Source organism: Struthio camelus, chromosome 4 (assembly GCF_040807025.1).
Source record: "Struthio camelus isolate bStrCam1 chromosome 4, bStrCam1.hap1, whole genome shotgun sequence".
In the NCBI taxonomy this organism is placed as follows: domain Eukaryota; kingdom Metazoa; phylum Chordata; class Aves; order Struthioniformes; family Struthionidae; genus Struthio; species Struthio camelus.
The window spans coordinates 3,454,172-3,473,630 of record NC_090945.1 but is presented as its reverse complement, the minus strand read 5'-3'; the positions used below and the strand labels follow the sequence as shown (position 1 = coordinate 3,473,630).

The 19,459-nt window shown below is 41.9% G+C and overlaps 2 protein-coding genes across 3 annotated transcripts; one reads left to right on the top strand and one right to left on the bottom strand.

The window, feature by feature from the left end:
• Positions 1-2,556: 2,556 nt before the first annotated feature.
• Positions 2,557-13,016, bottom strand: SARAF (store-operated calcium entry associated regulatory factor). Of its 2 annotated transcripts, none has more exons than XM_068941099.1 (6): positions 12,534-13,016; positions 12,127-12,302; positions 10,507-10,891; positions 7,294-7,402; positions 5,320-5,438; positions 2,557-4,789 (listed from the first exon to the last, which is right to left on the bottom strand). In XM_068941099.1, the coding sequence occupies exons 1-6, from the start codon at positions 12,634-12,636 to the stop codon at positions 4,764-4,766; spliced, it is 918 nt and encodes a 305-aa protein (XP_068797200.1). In that variant the 5' UTR covers positions 12,637-13,016; the 3' UTR covers positions 2,557-4,763. The 2 variants fall into 2 exon arrangements, with proteins under 2 accessions (XP_068797200.1, XP_068797201.1); XM_068941100.1 differs by having other exon boundaries at positions 7,294-7,399; positions 12,534-12,739.
• On the top strand, positions 12,943-19,365 carry LEPROTL1 (leptin receptor overlapping transcript like 1). The gene is made up of 4 exons (XM_068941105.1): positions 12,943-13,080; positions 13,690-13,765; positions 15,100-15,286; positions 16,394-19,365. Exons 1-4 carry the CDS (start codon positions 13,065-13,067, stop codon positions 16,508-16,510), a joined length of 396 nt encoding a protein of 131 aa, XP_068797206.1. The 5' UTR covers positions 12,943-13,064; the 3' UTR covers positions 16,511-19,365.
• The last annotated feature ends 94 nt before the right edge of the window (positions 19,366-19,459 follow it).

The following is a 19,459-nucleotide window of genomic DNA, read 5'->3' as shown; positions in this document are numbered from 1 at the left end:
TCACGATGAAACTGTGAAAGCTCAACTCACAGCAGATCAGAGTTGGCTCCAGTGACTTCATCTCTTCCTCCACCCTGCCCATTCCCAGCTCCGTGTACTTTTTGCAACTACTTGTCACTTCCTTACTGCAGAAACATTGACACTCAGCAGGAACAGAGGGAGCTATGAGATGGAAGACAGTGGGAGATAAGAAATACAGGCCATGTAAAGGGAGCCTGTTTTTTATTTTCATTAGCACTAGGAACTGCACTGGCAAAACACAGCTGCAATAGAAAAGGTGATAGAGATGGCTAAAAGTGAGAACTACTGTAATCAGACAGGATATTAGGAGAGCAAGAGAATCAGCTGGAGAGGAAGGTTTCAGCAAAACCTGCTGAGGGATATGCAGCCTCTCACAGGCTGGCACTTAACCCTGAACTGCCACGGTGGGTACAGGAGAGAACAAGGGTCCTGACAACATGCGATTTCATTACATGCAGCATGACAATAGCATTGTCTGCTGGCACAGACCTCGTCTCCATTATGGTTTTTTGCTTTATTCTGCGGCTTTGCTCATGTGCTTTAGTTTGTGGAGAGCAGGGTCATTTCTGTGCTAGAATCACTGGTTGCTAAATATTAAGAAAAATATTTGAAAATATTAAGAACAAACATCAACTTCCTTTAACAAGGAGAGATATAAAACACTTGCAACTGGCACTAAGTGGACAATAGTCTCTGCTCATAAATACTGCAATTTCAGCTTTTAGATGGCTACGCAGGCAGTCTTAACTTGCTGCCTTATTCTAGTGATCTTTCTGTGATCCACCTGCTACTGCTGGAAATTGTGCTGTCTGATTTTTTTTTTTTTTTTAAGACTTCCCTTTGGGACTTAGTGATGTAAAGCCAGTCAACTTGTTTCACACTGCATTCAAATTGCAGAGCTAGGTTCATTTTTCATTTGAAGAATCTGTGTCTTCCTAAATGTGGTTAGGTTTTTTTGCCTTTAAGAAGCACAAGTAAGGAAGGGTTATAAGTGCTGCTATAGCCAAATCATGTTAAATGAAAAATAGATTTGTCCCAGAGAAGTCAGTGGTGATACACCTTGTGTCTAAAAGCACAGAGGAAGATGACTTGCCTTCCTAGCACTGTTAAAAAAGAAAAAGGCTGGATAGTTCAAGAGGCAGAATACTTTTTTCAGGTCTAACAATTCCTACAAAACCTTCTGTTCAAGCTTTCTTCTGTCGCATCATATGGCTCGACTTCAAAATGAACCCGACCTCAAGAAGATTTCAAATTTCATTTGAGGCTGTGACAAGGGAAAATTTCTCTAGAACTTTGGGGTGGTTACGGCTTTATGCAATCACAGAATGTTTAAAACACACACACCATCTAACCTTGCTGATATAGTCTAACATACCTTGCAGCCAGAGAAAAGAGCAAGCTGTATAGCGTGGCAGTCTGCAGAACTAGCCAAGATCTGACTTGGGAGCTGAGTTCAACCACAAGACAGGATGTTATAGAAAAAGTTTCTCTCTCTGCATCCGTTTTCTTTCACCACATGCTTCTGAGGAATTGAGCAGTAAACCAGGAGTTTCATCCCTGTAGTGAGCTTTGTGTGAAGGTGTAAGTCATTTCAGTTGAGAGCACAACTAGGCCCAGGTGCAAAGTAGAACTGCAATTATTATACAAAGCTGTAAAACTTTCTAAACAATAATATAAGCCTTGCAACTGTGAGGTTAAGGATGCCACCAAAATCCTATCCAGGAGCAGAAGGCAGACGAGGACCAACAGTTCCGATGTTCTGGAAGAAAGCTCCAGGTTTCATATAAATATGAACCCTAAAAACTGCTTTCCAAAAGCTCTTTTCATTCAGGAGCCTCACCAACACCCTTGATCTAGACCAGACTGCACCCTGGAATTTGCAGGCCCCAGCTTAACCTTGCACAACTACTGTCCAGAAGTTGTACCACCTGTACCTGTAGGCCATGTCTCTGCTCAGCAATGACATTTTCTCAGTATAAAAAGCAGACCTGATGGCTGTTCACCCCAGGCCAGAGTTTGCTATATCCATAAATCAGCAGCAGAAGGGGTGATTACAACTTCTTTTGAAGAGTTCAGCTAACCCTCCTGCAAAACTAGAAACTAACTAACATAATGGAAATTCTAGGCAGCCTTAGAAGTGAAACCTCAATTTACCTGAAATCCTTCATTTCTTCACATGATTCAGTATTTCCATATACATGCCAATCAATAGAATAGCTCTATTCCCAGTATTGTTTTATTTTGTTGAAATAAAACACACAGCTCACCAGCTGTGCAGCTGTAGATAAAGCATGATACCACATCAACTGGGAAGTACATTGGGAAGCATAATCAACACTGAAGTGGAGGTGGGGAGGAAAAAAAAATCAGATAGTGCTATCACACATATTCTGACTAGTGCTACTGTGTACTGAAACGCAGGGCAACGCTGAGAACCCTGCAGCCTCAAGAAATACCCCACACTGACTTCTTTATTACTTCATCAAACAGCAGGGCAAAAACATCCTATAAACAGATTCAGCAGAGTGCAGAGGCTACAGTAAGTCATCAAGTTTATGCATCATAACATATTCAATGTAGGAAATATAAATACAAATGAAAGCATTCTCTAAAACGTTTTACAGCACATCGTAAATTTAGACCAAGCTCCAGCTTCAAACTCCAGTTTCATTGTTATGTAATTAGTTGGTGCAGAGAGTACTGTTACAAGTTTCAGCCTTAATACAATTCCAAATAAGTAAAAACTGCACATTTAAAATAGGTTACTTTGCTATACTTGGCCAAAAAGATAAAAGATAAAAGATTTACCATATACTTCTCCCCATAGCATGTACAACTTTCTAGCTGGCCAACATTTTCCTTGCTTTCTAGGTTGTTGGAGCAGGCTGTTAGTAATGCTAGATTGCCCCTATTTTCCTCCAACCACATAATCCTCAAGCAGCTCTGAGCAGCTGGCCTCCAACATTAAACACACACACCTCTCAAATGATAAATCACTATTTCAATCATCAAGTTATCAATCGCATCAAGATTTCACTTTTTCATCACCAGCTCTACACTCTTTAGTGGCTTTTGTCAGCTTCTTAAAGATTTCTATATATTTCTTGCTGCCTAAGCCAGATACTGAACTCAAGCATAATTATTTTAGTGCTCATGAGCAGACACAGTTACTTTTCAGATGAGTAACACTGAGTCATCTTCCTAGACTAACCATACCCGCTATACTTCCTTGTGGAGACGCAGCTTACACTAGCAGGAGTGCTTCGTTTTTGCTGGAATAGTTTATACCAGCTCTCCTACATAGCATTTTCGCAAGGGTGAAAGTTATGCCTTCCTTCTGACTGCAGCCAGCACAGGAAAGCTGTACACACTCATGCTTCTAAGCTGTATCAGCATAAAGGTATGGTGTCTGGAGAACGCCCCAGTCAAGCAGCTTGTCAATCACATTTTCCCCACAAAATCATGAGAAACGTTACTTTGTTTTTTTTTTTTTTTTTTTAAACAATTCCTCTTCCTCTCCCAGGGCACAGCCAATCTCATAAGGACTATGATACTTCTCAGAGTCCAAATATATCATTACAGAACAAAGCAAGGCCTCTCTCATACTGAAAGAGTCCCATTCACTCTTTGACACTTAAAGAAAAAAAAAAAAAGGCATTCTCAAAAGTTTGTGTCCCATCAGACACTGGGTTCTTCTCCTTGCTTAGTCTTAAGGACTACTACGTTCTAGAGATACTAGCAGCTTGGGAATAAGAATTCTCCCTTTCTATCTGTAATAAACACCTTTGGTTTACTCTGTCCTGGACAGGTGGGTCTTGCAGGAAGAGCAGGAGCTGAAATATAAGCCAGTTCACATCTGAAACATTCACAGCATTGCTAACATTCACAGTAAAAAAAAAAAAAAAAAAAAAAGTCTAGGATCTTACTGTGGGTAAAGTGCCTACAACCACCTTAATTTAAGGGACCTCTCTCTTCTAGAAAAAGGTCTAGATTAAACAAGAACCCTCTTGTCTCACTGTAGGTTGTTTATTAATTACAAAAAGAATGACTAAAACCCCCTCAGTAAGCATGGCCGTTTGGATAAAGCCTAGAACATACACATCCTCAAATCCACAAATTTTTGGCTCCAAGAGTCACACAGCACAAACATCAGTGTTAGTCCCTCTACAGCTTTACCTTCCTCTCCACTAGTGAAAAAACCCCAACACCCATCTAATCAGCTGATTGCACTTACAGTAACATTCACTTAGTTTTACAAGCAAAAAGAGGTGGTACCCCTTAGATACCAGCTGGATTACACACTAGGCCTTCCAGATGCTGGACCACAAAGAAAAACAAAACAAAACAAAAACAACAGCAACAACAACAAACAAGTACACGGATATTCTGGATTCAGGGAAGTTTACCCCAGACTATGAATAAACTCCTTGCTTTGAAAACATGGTAAGGCTACCAATGACATCATCACTCAAATAGAAGCAACTGTAACATTCTTTTAACTTGGAAGAGTTTATTTTGTATCTTATGAGAAGCTGTTTTGGGGAAATAGTGGAGGTTCCAGTACCTGCAATACCCTGAACAAGAAGGAGAGCCCACATTTCCACAGGGAAAAAGAATTATTTGCCCAGTCCTTGACACCTCTTCTCATATTCACTCCCGAAGCCTACTGCTACTAAAAAAAGGTGCTAGCACACAGAAAGAAGGTTCAGTTCAATTGCTGAGAGGCAGTAACGCCAAGGATTTCATCTTCTTTTTGTGCCCCCAAAGCCTGCAAAGAAAAAAAAAAAAAAATCTCAGCTCCACCACAGCCTTTCCACTGGGCTCTCCCCAGTTGTAAAAAGAAAACACAAAAAGCAGGTAAGTGAATTGAGTTAAACAAATTCACACAAAGTGCATTAGTAAGTAACTGTGGGCCGGCAGCCCTGAAAAAAATTCTTTGCAGCTTAAGACAACCTGGTTTCTACAAAGAAATCATGTTTGTACATGTTTGCTAGAGAAGGGCATGGGCCGTGCACTCCAAGGGGAAAGCCTTTAACTAATGCACCTTGCAGATGAAGACAGACCCAATGCTGGCACTACCATGCTAACTGCAGGCCCATGGGGGATCTTCGTGCCCCACAATGCTGCCTTATTTCTATAGGAAACAGAGATAAGAGTCATGACTACATGCCCATCCGTAACCAAGTTCTGGCCAACATAAAACTAGGAATGCTTGCTGAACCTCGACTAACCTCTGCGTACTTTGGATAGGCTCAAAGTCTCTTGAGCTTTAGGAGACTGAAGTGTCCTGTGCCTTACCAGAAGCAGTTCTTGTTCCTGAACTGCTAGCTTGCGTAGAATTGCTTGATCGTCCATACGTTGGAGGTACAGCCGTAGGATCTGTCCATGTACTGAAATAGGGGGAACGTGACTGCGCTCTGATGACAGGAAAGAGTCAGAAGAGGCCTTTATTAGTGACCCCATGAAAAATTAAGAAGGCATTACAAACCCCAACAGCAAGGACGTGCATCTCTGAGGGAGAACTGAACGCATGCAGTTGTTTCAAAGCTGTAATCCTCCCTATTTACAAGAATTAACATGTTGACAGCAAGGACGGCTAATGTTATATCATACTTAATATCTACAGACTTTCAAAAAAGTAAATTCAGCATATTAGAAGCATAAATGCAGTTTAGCAGTGCCTAAATCCCAGCTGTGTAAGATAACAGCACAGAGGAAGACTTTAACTACCTCGAAAAGTTGGATCAATAAGGCTACTGTGTCATGGCCTCTGACTCAATGATTTAAATTATTTGCTTCTATGGATATGGAATTTCCTGCTGTTGAAACGCACAAATTGCTATCTCACACTTTCTGGCACCAGTATTTTTGGGCACATCATTTCAAAAACAACGAATGGAAAAAAAAATACTGCACCAGAGAAGCCTAAATTAGAAATTTTGTTTATATATTTAGACTTAAGTGCTCAGTTAGGCCTCTAATACCTTAAGCACCAAGAGCAGGCGAGTGAAACAAGGGAAATAGAACAGAATCTATGTATAGGTTTTGTATTTAAAATGTAACAAGCATCAAGCCAAGGAAATTGTTATTGTCCCTTACCTTTTAAGAATCCTTAGCAAGGCTAATATAGTAAAATAAGATATCACCTTACATCCTTTAACCTTTACAACTCTCCTCAAAGTGAATTTATAGGCAATTTCTACTTCTGATGGAATCGCTGTCCCTCTTTCATCTCACTTGACTCTACAGCACCAAGACTGCATACTGGACACTTTTTTCTTTATACTTCTGAAATTCTCTGATCTCCCAAGCTTTCATTTCTTTAATAAACAGGCAATCCTGATCAGGCTTCCATCTTTACCAAAAGACTTTACAAAGCAGGCAGATGCTTCAACACACTTCTGCCCGCATGGTTTCTCTTACTCCTACACCTTCAATAATAACAAACAAACACACACACACACACGTGGTCATGTATAACCTATTATAATACTGCGTGCCTGTAGAAGGGGACTTGATACACCTGCAGTTATTTGATAAATAAACTACTTGGGCTCTATAGAGTGCCTGTAGGAGCCATCTATTTCCTCTGGTGAAGCCTAAAACGGCAGCAATTGCTCCCCTTACTAAGCTGTTCATCTAAAAATAAAGCATCTTAAATTTTTAAAAGTGTTTACCAAATATGAACAGCAGATGTTGGCTCCAGCACCAAAATGGCTTTTGAATGCTGTCTGTTTTATGTTTTTCCAAAACGCAACTTAGATATGACCTATAAGCCCTTTGGAAAACCACACCTCTTGGATTTCCATACATGGGCCACAGTGAGACTACAGAGTCGAGTCTCTCTAATTTGGCCACACTGAACATCACGGAAGAGCAGCTGACACCCAGACTGACTTTCGTTGAGATGATGCTAAGACTAGGGATCTCTTTGCAAATAGTTTTATGCTTAATACTTTTATCCGTTTTTTAAGGTGCTTTGTACAAGAATTGTTTAAATGCTCATGTTAAATTTGCAGGCCATCTGTCAGGTCAGAGTATTCAGATAAAGCAGGACAAAGAACGTTAGCCTTCCCCATTCCTCTCTCCCAGAAAGGAGTTTAAAATGGCTTCACTGCTGTAGCTACAGATTGCTCTTCAAAATTGCTCGAGGTAGGATTTTACAGTTTGAATGGCACAGGACAAAAAACTTTGAAACAACACAAGCACAGTATACCCCCAAAAGCATAAATGCTTAATCTTAAAACAAGAGTGACAGCATACATATTTTACCTGTGACTGCCAGCCAAGTAGCCTAGCAAGCCTCCTGCTCCTAATCCAGTCCAAAATCCTGGTCCTGAATTGGTTCCATGACTGGAATGAATCCCAAAGCTGTCAGCTTCTTAAACCAAATGGAAAACAAAAAACATATCAGTTAATGGCACCTAATCCCCATGCCAGCTATTACAACAAGACTCTGCCTTGTTAAAGGCACATTTCTGTTGATTTCGTTAAATTATAGATCAAGCCTAACTTGAAAGGCATGAGGGTTTGGAAAGCAGGGGACGGGGTGGGGACAGGACACACCAAAAAAAACGCAGCAACAAATGTAAGGTGCTTTATGTTAAAAATCAGCTTCCACACAATCTTACAGCCCTGATATTTGCAAAACAGAAACAGTCCCTGCCTGTAGATTTGTGAACACACAAGGTAGATTGAGGGAAAAAAAAAAAGAAAAAAAAGAGACAGACAGACAGAGACAGACAGACAGAGACAGAGAGAAATGAAGAAAAAGCAATCTGCTCAAGGTCACACAGCAGGTCAGGGCAGGCTCAGGAACAGAAATCCAGTCTGTTAAGTCCTAGCAGTGAGTAACACTGGCTCAGTTTAGTAACTACTATTACTTTGTATTATTTTTGGTAGTTCTAGCCTGGCATTTGCTATCAAAAGACTTGTTAACTGCAATCACATTGCAAAGTTTTTATTATGCATGAGTCACCAAGCTTGACAAATACCTTGATGAAACTGCAAGCATATCAAGTGGGTTGACGGAAGAAGAATCATTGATTTCATATGTGAACTGAACAGCATGGGGTTCTGACTCAGAAATAAATGAGTTGTACTTGGAATTAAAAAGAAAAAAAGCTGCAAAAACAAAGCTGAATCTTTTTTTGGTCTAGAGAAAAAATGAGGACGTGAGAGTAAGCTCAACCAAAGCTTTAACATATTTCATAACAAAATGTAAAAGACAAGGACTGAAATTAATATTCCAGCCTCCCTGAAATATGCCCACCTAAACAAGTGGACCAGAGATTTTGTATGCAAAAGTTGTACAGGGCCTGATTTCTCTTTTTTAAACTGGTGTGGATTGCTTGAAGTCACAGAATACAGAAATCTGGATTTAAGTTATCAGTTTGAGCCTACATTGGATTTGATAGTGAATTTCATTTTGAATGCATTGGAAGAAAGGTAACTCTCACAGGGATGGTATAACCACTAAACTATGCTGATTTGGAATCAAATAGAGCACCTAATTTACTGTAAAAGCTAGGTTAACTAGGGAGATGAACCAACTCATTTGTTCGAGAGCACCATGCCTGAACACTGACTCAGAAAATGGAGTCATCTTTTGTTGAAAAACCTAGAGTAAACATTAAGGATCATGTCAAACCACTGAAAGAGGAAAAGTGGAATATAATGAAGACATGCTAGCTAAACGAGTTTCACAGGATACATTCTGCAAGTTGAGGAGATTTAAAATGAGGCAAATGAAATATTAACAGCAGCAGGTGAACTACGTTGCTTGTAATTACTGTCCAGATTTTCAAAGGTAAACACTTACTTGGTATTTGTGCACATATACACTCAGAAACGTGCTTTTGCTTTGCTGTTAAAACTGAAGATAGGATACTTCATGGATTTAGTATCTAACACTTAATTTTGAGTTGGCCCCAAAGTTAAAGGGATTTTCCTCCTCACTTTCTGTATTAGAAGCACCATTACTGCAGTGAAGTCTCAAGAGGAATCACTGGCAGTAGTTATTTTAAATGCCATAAATTAAGGCATATATGGCTCCCAATGTGCATTTTAAGTTTCTCACTCTTCAGTATTAATCCAGGGAAAATATTTTCAGTGTTCCATCCCTTGCTAGATTTCACAGATGCCTGCAGGGAAAGGTACATTGGTGCAATTAACTGAAAAGCAACAGGAGAGAGAAGGGAGGGGAAAAAAAAGACAGAGAGAGAGAGAAAGAGAGACAGAGAGAAGAGAGAACGTGACCCATTACTCTGTCTGCTGTCCAGTATGATGGAGCCCTGTCTTATGACCAGGGCTCTTCGTAACTACCACAATAATGCAATAACATCAGTGGCGTGCATACACAAGGTCACTAACACATATACAGCATGGACAGATTGTCTGAAGTCTGAAACAACTAGAGAGAAATCAATTTTCAAAGCCACCAGTAATACCAGAGCACAAACTCTCTAACTCTCTGGGTCCGTCTGAAAGTCGCTGCTGCACATGCCCTGCACAAGAACATCCAAAGAGTTATACTGGCACCCTCTGTTGGCTAATTGGCCTGAGCAAACCTAGTAGCGCGCATAAATTCTACTCTCACAGAAAGCATGAATAGTCAAAAGTTTCTATTTGAGTAGTAAAGTCTAAGTTTACTTAATCCTTACAGTTTATCTACTTGATAGGACCACTTCTTTATGTCACAAAAAGAAAACAAGACAGAGATAAAGCAACTTGTCAGGAGATGATCTGTTCCAGTGCCATGAGCATCCCACACGATCACAGTCAGACACCAGATGAATAACATTTATTTCCCTTAAACGCTCTAAGCAGCTAATGCAGTCCTCTTAAGTGACAAAATAAAAGTTATTAGTATTCTGGGAAGGGAAGAAGGGGCACTTTTCCTAGCAACAGCCTTGTCATTATTGATAAAATTTTCAATTCCAGATGAAAAGCACTGCATAAAATGCAGTTGTTGCACCTCTAATGATAATTCACAGGCTCTGGGAGCCATAGCTTTAGACCATTGGGACTACACTGAAGCATCTGTTACACAGATGATTGGTAATGATACTCGCCTTGAAAGCCTGTGGGAAAGCAAGCTCTTAATTTTTGCTTTTGAACAAAGAACAGAATGGAAAGCTGGCTGCAGCGCCTGCAGCAAAGTCTCGGCACGGTATACTGCCAGTGTATTAGTTTTCACAGAACCACAGAATGGGTGAGGTTGGAAGGGGCCTCTGGAGATCATCTAGGCCAACCTCCCTGCTCAAGCAGGCCCCTCTAGAGCATATTTCCCAGGAGCGCGTCCAGACGGGTTTTGAAAATCTCCAGCGAAGGAGACTCCGCTACCTCGCTGGGCAACCTGTTCCAGTGCTCAGTCACCCTCCCAGGAAAGTTCTTCCTCATGTCCTCAGTCTATCCCACTGGCACTTGCTGCAGCTGGCACAGTACAATCCAATTTTGAGTAGCACAATAGGCTTAGAGCCCTACCTGTGAAGCTGGGCTTAAAACCAGGAGGAGGGCATGCCTGCTGACTCTGCCAAGAAGGCCTAGAGAATCCATCACCAAAACTCTGTTGAGGCTGCTGGTTACTGAGGAAGAGCTTGTAAACTCCATAAGCAAGAATCAGAAGAACAATTACAACAATTACGCCGGAACCAGAATCAGAGAAATCCTTCCTTGACTGATAAGAGTCGGAGCCAAAGCTTCCGGAGTTCTTTGCCTTCCTTTCACCTTCCTCAGTCAGCTCTAGCCTGAAGAGCAAACCGCAGGATCCTCTTAAGATGTACGGATCATCTGGATAATCATAGCCTTCACAGCTCACTTCGATTTGTCCAAAACGATAGCTGTTTTCCAAATCGGCTTTACATTGCCACTGAAAAAAGGAAACGGAATACAAAGTAGCACCTGCTTCTTGGAAGACGAAAATACCAGTCTGCATCCTCAAATATGCCATGAAATAAAGCAGCAATTATCGGCAAATCATTTAAAAGGTCACAGGCTAAGGAATTTTTGAGCACTCTCATTCTGAAAATAACTAGGAATTTGAAATTAACTAGGAATATTTTTAAATATCCGAAAAGTTAAAAGAACCCGACTGTTCAGAACAGGGAAGAGTTGCAACTGAACAAGTTTGTCAAACATTCTTTTAGCAATACCAGTGCTTCTGAAAACAACCTGTACGCTGTGCAACAGTGACTTAATAAATGCCTGTCTCCTGTAGCCTGGGTAGCAGCTATAAGGAGATATACCCAATGCATTTGATTACACTTACAACTAGAAGGAAAGCAAAAGAAATTGTGATACACACCCTTAGGCATTCATATGCCACTCATTTAACGATCCAATTAAAATTCTGCAGTTGAATATATGTGGATTCTTCAGTCTCATATTTCCTTGAGGCATCTGAACTTAAGTATCACCTCTATCCATACGTGGTACAGATTTTGGAAAAAAATGGTGTCTAAATTAATAACTCAGGATAGCAGGAGGCATTGTCAAGTCAGATTTGATTGTATTTTTACAATACTGCGTTAGTTTTAACAAGTAACTTCAGCTTTGAGTCTTGATTAGTCTATTGGCAGGAGCATAGGCAATAGCTGTCAAAGCAGAAACATTTCTCTATCTCTTGAAACACCTGACATAAGTACTAGCCTGTAAGACAAAAATCATAGAAGTTTGAACTTATTTGTTTTCAAAAGCATAGCTGAAGCAATGCAAATCTCTGCAGAAGTCTTTATTCTACACCAACTGGGCAACCATTTACCTATGCCAAAGCAAGAGCATCCTCAAGGTTTTGCATGAGTTTCATTGTATAAACTTGACCAACGTTTTAAGTAAAACCACTGCAGGATTGTTATGTAGTATTTTTTAACTTAAACCTTCAGAAGGATTTCAAAGATATACCTGCAGCAGCCCTCAAAAATCATTTACAGAGACTTAAATATCTAGGTTGAACTTTACTTATCAAAGGTGCTACTTATCAAAGGTGCTTTAATAAACAGCAAACTGAACCAACTCCTCAGCCTTTGCTGCTCTAATTCAGAGGTCACAAAAGCTGTTGAAAGACAGTTTCATCAAACGCATAACATTAACTTTAAACACTGTTACCTGCACGTCATAGCCATCCCAGCCTCTGTTGTAACACTGGACAACCTCGGGGACAGGGGAACATCCAGCAGTGCCTCCTGTGCACTGTAACTGAGGCACAGCAGCCGTTCGCCGGGAGGTCGTGTATTGACCTCTGCGGAGCGTGAGCGCCTGGACCTCCCTCAGAAGAACCCTCTCTGCAACAGGAGGCACGAAGCTTAGCCACGGTGAGCACACCTGCCCCGGCAGGCTCCCATTCACCAAAACGGCATATCCTTCCCCAGGGAAAGGGCCACAGGGCCGACAGTGTAAAGAGCAAGGCGCCCCGCGGTGCAGCCCCCGCCGCCCCCTCCCGCCATCAGCCCCGGAGGCCCAGGCCGCGCCGTCGCCATGGCAACGGCGCTGGCGACCGGCCCCACCGGCCTTACCCGGCTGGGTCCAGCACTGCGCGGGGTCCGCGGCAGCGCAAAGGAGGAGCAGCAAGAGCGCGGACCCGGCGGCGGCGGCGCGGACCCAACCCCCCGCCGCCATGACAGCACTGCGGTGACTCGACCTCCCCCTCCGGCGCCGCTCCTTCCTGCCGGAAGGGGTGGTGACACGCTGCGGAGCATGCGCGTCGCGCAGCTGCGGCTAAGCTCCGCCCCTCCAGCGAGCAGAGCCAATGGGAAGCGCGTAAGTGGCGCGTCCTGCCCCGGGCCCTGCGGGAGCGACCGCTTTACTCCGAATAGCCGCGCGAGAGTTTTCTGCGGACGCCGCTCAGCCCCCGCGACGGCGTCAACGGCGCTCCCGTAGGCGGTGCCCTGTGAGGAGGCAGGCAGCTGAGTGGGCGGTGCGAGCGCGTCACGTGACCGCAGCCGTCGCGGAAAGCGGGCTGCGCGCGAGCCTCCCGGAAGCGGCTCTGGGCCGTCTTCGTACTTCCGCTTCCCGGCGGCTCCGCGGCTCGCGGGACGGGCAGCGCCATGGCCGGTATCAAAGGTGCGCGCGCGTTGGGGGGGGGGAAAGCGGGAAGCCCGCGCGCGCGCGAGGGGAAGAGGGCGCAGAGCGGTCGCCCTGGCAACCGTGGCGGGGGCGGGGCCCGGCGCCTCCCTGGCGCGGCGCGGGCGGACATCTTCTCTCGGCCCGCGGGGCCCCGCCGGGCGGGCGGCTTCGAGGCCGACGTGGGGGAGCGAGGGCCGCTCTGCCCCGCTGGGGGAGAGTGTGTGTGTGGGGGGGGCGCTGGGAGCAGGGGAAGGAAGAGGTGGCCTCCCTGCTCTGGCAAAACGTGCGGGGCCCGGCGTTCCCTGCAGCGGGGGTGGGGAGGGGTCTGCCGTGGCCTCGCGGCCTTCCTCGCCTCCCTTCGAGGCACCTCCTCTGTTTAGGACGAAATAAAACTTCCGAGGACGTTGCCCGTGTCCTCGATTTTGAAATCTTGCGATGGTGGTGGGTCGAAATTCCACTTTGTAGGCGAGTCTCGCTGGTTTGCCGCTTATCTCTCTCGCGTGTTTCTTCAATGGCAAAGTTTAAAACCTCTTGTCAGATTATGCTGGGTATTTTATGCAGTTTGTTAAACTGACTGTTTGTTCTTGACTTGTGTTTCCTTTATAGCTTTGATTAGCCTGTCCTTTGGGGGAGCAGTTGGACTAATGTTCTTAATGCTTGGATGTGCCCTTCCCCAATACAAGTAATGTGCGCTCTCTTCGCGTTCCTCGTTTCTTTTTGCACGTCTCTGATTTCAGAACAGTTTGGTTTTCATAAGTAGTGATCAATCCTACGCTTGTAGGCAGTTTTTTTTCCTCCCCCTCCTCTTCTGTGGCTTCCAAAGTTTGCAGTGGTAAAAAGACCGTCTCAGAATTATTTCACAGTGAAGGCGACAAAAGTTTAAATTAGCAGGCTTGGATACAAGCTGTTAAAGAATGCACTGGTCGAACATATTTCCAGTATTTTCCCTCTCTATGGCAGATAAAAGATATTATCTGCTGAAGTAGGTAGCATGTATGTTTTGTCAGGGAAGGGAAGCATTTGCATTTTCTCTGAGTAGTTCATGATGTTTGGGCTGTTGGTTATTATCCAAGGTGGACCCCCGGCCGTTTAACACACTAGGTGAAGTAGCACCTAGAACAATTGCTATGACTCGTGTGTTATGACTTTTGACAATTGCTATGACTATCTGTTTTTTTTGGTCTATTGTCTCATACCTCCTAGTTTCCTAAAGGAGTGGGACATGTCAGGCTTATTGCTTTTGACTCTGCCACTGAATTTTAGTTTTAAAGAAGATCTTCTGAATCAATTTATTTAATATTAAAAATAAAAATACCCTTTGTTAGTCTTTGTGCTAGAGGCTGTGGACTACAGTTCTCTACTTGTATGACTGTCTTATGCCAGCTCTTTCACTGGGGCTGATGAAGCAATGACTTAGAAGGGAAATCATTTTGCAGTCGTCCTTAAAATAGAACAATCAAGTGTTTATTTAAAAATGTATATCTTCATTGGCACATCTGAGAAATCAGAGACTGGCTGGCTGCAAACAATAAAAGGAAATGTCGCAAAATATGATGGTGTAATTAACGCAGTGGTGATTTCACTCCAAAAAAAAAAAATTGTATCAAGGTCTTGATGCCTCACGGCTGTTGAGTATTTGCTCAGGGTAGTACTCTGTTCTGTGTATGTGCATTGAGCTTACAGGCAATTCTTAAGTAAATCTGGCAGGTTAATCATAACAGTTAAGCTCATCTTAAGCTAGATGTTACTGGGTTTAGACTTGCTTAGTGAAACCTTACTCTGCGAATACGCTGTTAATGAGTTCTCTACTGCTGCAGTTGAAGTCAGCTGAAGCAGTTGACAAATATGGTATGTTGGATTAATGACAGCTTATTCCAGAGCGAAGGATTTGCTTTGCCTGGGCTTGAGACTGTCTTTCCCAAATGCTGATGCCGAATGGGGAAAATAGCCTTACACTGATGTTAAAGAGAAGGAAGTAAACTAAGTTAACTTTAACTTTTCTCCTTTCTTTTTCAGCCAGTACTGGCCGCTGTTTGTTCTGTTTTTTTACATCCTGTCTCCTATCCCGTACTGCATAGCAAGAAGATTAGTAGATGACACAGATGCTACGAGTAATGCCTGCAAGGAGCTAGCAATATTTCTTACAACAGGCATTGTTGTCTCAGCATTTGGGCTACCTGTAGTGTTTGCCAGAGCAGAACTGGTTAGTAATATTTCAATCTCTGATATTGTTCTTTGCTGGACGACTTTGTTCCTTATTGCTTTTATTGAAGGTAAAGCTCTGATGCACTAAGCAACTTTTATAAATATATACTTAAGATGCTTGCAGTGGCAGTAGAATAAGAGAATTCTTTCAACAAGAAAGACTAATACCAGAAACAGAAGCATGGCAAAAAAGTGATGCTTGCCCATTGCTTTACGTGATCCAAGACTAAACCCTAACATCCTATATAAGCAATGCAAAGAAAATTAGGTAGAAGATAGCAGTATGGAAACTTAACGGGCAAGTAACCAAAGGTAAAAGTGTACAGAATACTTAAAAGGTAATTTATGAAATAGTTGGGCTAAGAAAGTATGAAGAAACAATGCATTTTGGCAATCGCTGCAAATGACGTCGTGTTTTTTTTTTTGTTTGGTTGTTGTTGGTGGTTTTTTTTTTAAGCCTCCAAGTTGTCATTACTTCTTTCTCAGTATATGACTTAATTTTTATTTCACTTAAACCCTTTAAAGGATGATCGTGTTTGCTGGGATTCCTCAGAGAACATTAAGATCAGAATCCTGAAGTGCACTTTCATAAAATCTTTTTAGGCGAGAACAGTGTGGATGATCGGTTTGAGTGCCTGACGCCCTTTGTCAGAGTTTTGGGCAAATTCTGTTAGTTCTCCTTGGAAAACAAACACTCCCCTCCTTATTTTTTTGCTACTAGAATATTGACATTTTAAAGACCTGCATCCTTAGCTGTCTGTTTAAAAAGTCATATGGTAGGGTAAAGGTAGGCTGCAGTCTTGTTTGATGCTGTTGCCTAGCCTTACTTCACTATTTCTGGATGTTACAGCAAAACAGCTGCGCCCGCTAGCTAGCATGTTGACCAGTGCTGGAAGAAACTGCAGTGCTATTTGGCCAACTGTATGAATTAGTCAAGTCGTTTTGGGTAAACCCAGCCTTCTTGGCATAAAACAAATAATGAAACGCCACCTTACCTCACGAATTTGTTGCTCAACTTAGTCTATCGTGCGACATCAGGATGTTGCCTTTTGTCTTGCCTGTATTTAGTTCACTACCTATCTAACTATATTCACCTTGTTCACAGATTTACTGGGGCGCGTGTGCACTTGTTCTCACAGGGAATACAGTCATCTTTGCTACGATCCTAGGATTTTTCTTGGTCTTTGGCAGCAACGACGACTTCAGCTGGCAGCAGTGGTGAAAGGAAGACAGAGAACTATCACAGACATCCTGTCATTCAGTGGCCATCCATACAAACGGGAGAATGGGCACTAAAGAGAAGTAGCATAGCAAGCCTCTAGAGTATTCTAGCTACTCCTTTTCTCCTTGTTCATTCTGAGTATACTACTGTTCTGCTGATGAATTTCTAGGTTTTATGAAGTGGAGAGACTGTTGATTTCACTTTTACCTACAGTATATTTTTAGGTGCTCTCTTGGTTTAAAATAGTTATTCTTGTTCTGTTTTGTGTTTATGTAAAACTTTAAAGCTGGAACAAGAATGTTTAAATACGCTTTCAGAGAAGATGAAACGTTTTTAAGTTTAGCAGGAAAACTAAGCTTCAAAAAACTTTATTTTTTTGAATATTGTGTTTAAATTATGATGCATAAAAGCTGTAGTGAGGTAAGAGATTGTGCACCACCATGGTCAATTAGCAGATACATAGATTGTTACTATATTTCAGCGGGGACAATGTGGGGAGGTACCAGCTGCAGATTCTTCTGCTGCTCATACCTCACTACGCATGGTGAATGTTGATGACGTTCATTTAAAGAGAAGGCTGAGGAGCAGCTGGAGTTACTTGGGAAAAACCCTAAACTTTAACATCATTAGAACTTCTACCTGCTTTGTTTTCAACTTTTGTGTGAATGTGACATGCAAATTTTCTGTAAACTTATTGATGCTATGACATACAAAACTAAATTGTGTTGTGGGGGAATAGAAAAATAATGTTTAAATTCCATATTTTTAATCTATTTTGAACTGTCTCTATTTATAAGTATTGTATTTTTGGTGTCTTACCACCACAAAGGTGGTAAAAAGTTCATTTATGGAACTACTGGTCTGGGTTAATTTGAAGCATATACAAAGCTATTCCCTGCTTTCCCTTTTTAATTTATTTTATATATAGTATATAGAGAGTAAAACTGATTTTCAAATGTAGACTGACACTTGATACGTGTTTAACTTGCCTAAGAATGAGTGATTTCTGTTTTCTTTTTTTTCCTCAACACAATGCAGCTGAAGTATGACTCTTTTTGCAAGTCACTGACCAAACTGATTTCACGGACTTCTTAAGTTCTCATGCACTATTTGTTAATAAGATTTAATGTTATGTCTATAATTGTAGCTCTTGTTCCGTAAGATTACACGCATAAATTCAAATGTATAAGACAGATTGTCCTCATACCTCTCAACTGTCTGAATCTTTTAGAGAAATCTTCCATCATTCCATCACAAGATAGTTGATGAATACCAGTTAACCAGGTTTCATTGTACCACATACAATGATCAACCTGACCAAAAATGCATCTAAACTGTGTTTTTATTCAACCTAAAAAAAAAAAAAATCCAGAAAACTTATTGTGCACGATTAAAAGCTAAGGATAGCTTAGATCTGCTTAACAGTGCAGCAGTACGAAAAGGCACAGAATAGCAGGTCTTAGCTGTATTTTGTTTGTAATGTTTCTGTGGGCAGATGTGAACAAAATATAAAGCTTGAATATTTGAAGTCAGAGTAATCATGGTAGTTACCTATGTGATATGTTCAGGGAATTTATACCAGCAGGAGGGGTGTGGTTACCTACACTTGCTACTCTACTAGTGTCATCCTGTATGCAAAATAAGAGGTCAATTTTTACCTATACTGCTAACAGAACAAATGAGTGTCAAGACCGTAGTGCAGAAGCGAGTCTTCAGTGGACAGCATTTCAGCCATAAGTAAATGCCTCACCAAAGTATCTGTGATGGTGATGTTGGAGGGTGCCTGAGGGCTGGTAGGATCGCTCGTTTTATGGAACTTTTCCAATGTGAAAAGTTCCCTCTGCCCCCCGCTTCCAACATGATAGATGCTTCTGGAAACTTTCTGAACTAGTGGCTAAATGTGCAGTTTTTGCCCTTGCAAAGGAGGAGCACTTGAGACTTGGACAAATCTTTTTTGAATCTGTAACAGATTCTTTGGCAGACAGAAACCAAGTTTCTCATTCCCGTGCTGCTAACAACCTATTTGATGCTAGTGTCCTACTCACTGGGCTATAGATCTGTCCATGTAATGGCGATGCAATTTTTTTTCTCCCTATGTTAATTGCATTAACAGTATTATGTTCTTCAGCTTGCACACCCACTACATGCTGCGTTGCTCTGATTTCCGAGCTAGACGCTTGAGAGGTATGACTTTTCATTTAATATGCACTGAGATAGCATTATGATCCTTCTATAGGGAAAAATTTTGAAAAATAAAAATTTTAAATAGCGATCCAAGTTCTGTATATTTAATAAATACTGTAAGAGTGTTATGTTTAAAGTATTAATGGTTTCTTCCGCCTTTCTTTAATAGGGTTGTCATTCCTATTGGAGAAATTCCCCCAGGTTATTCAGGATTTCTTAAGTGCATTTCAGTGTCCTTCTTTGAAGGTCTAGGATCATCTTAAAGGAGCAGATGATGTAATCCCAGCAAACTTTCAAAAATCAATGCTGGGTAGTGCTTAAAAAGTTTGTCTCTTTTCAGTTGTCTGTATTTTCACTTTTGTGAGACCACTTCAACTGTAAGGTGCTTTATGTGCAGATATTTCAGACTTAATTTGCAGATGCTACCAGATCGGTGTGGACAGCTCTGAACCGCGTGGGATTTGTGGAAAAGGAGAGGTCTGATTATCCAGCGCTGCGCTAGTTGCACTGAGGTGACTTTGTTGGTGGCATCTCACATCTTCGGTTTGTCTAATGTGTTTTTAAGTCCAAACTCTGAGCTGTTGCTATTATGCGGAAGTGATAGCAGCCTTCATGCTTCAGTATGTTTTCTAAATACATTTTTAATTAAAAAAAAAAAATCCTTTGTAGTATTTGTAAGACTTCGTTCATCACCCTTCTGAAATTTGAGAAGCGATGACTGTCAGGGCGATCTTTCAGCGGAAGGGAAAAAACGAGAATGGGAAA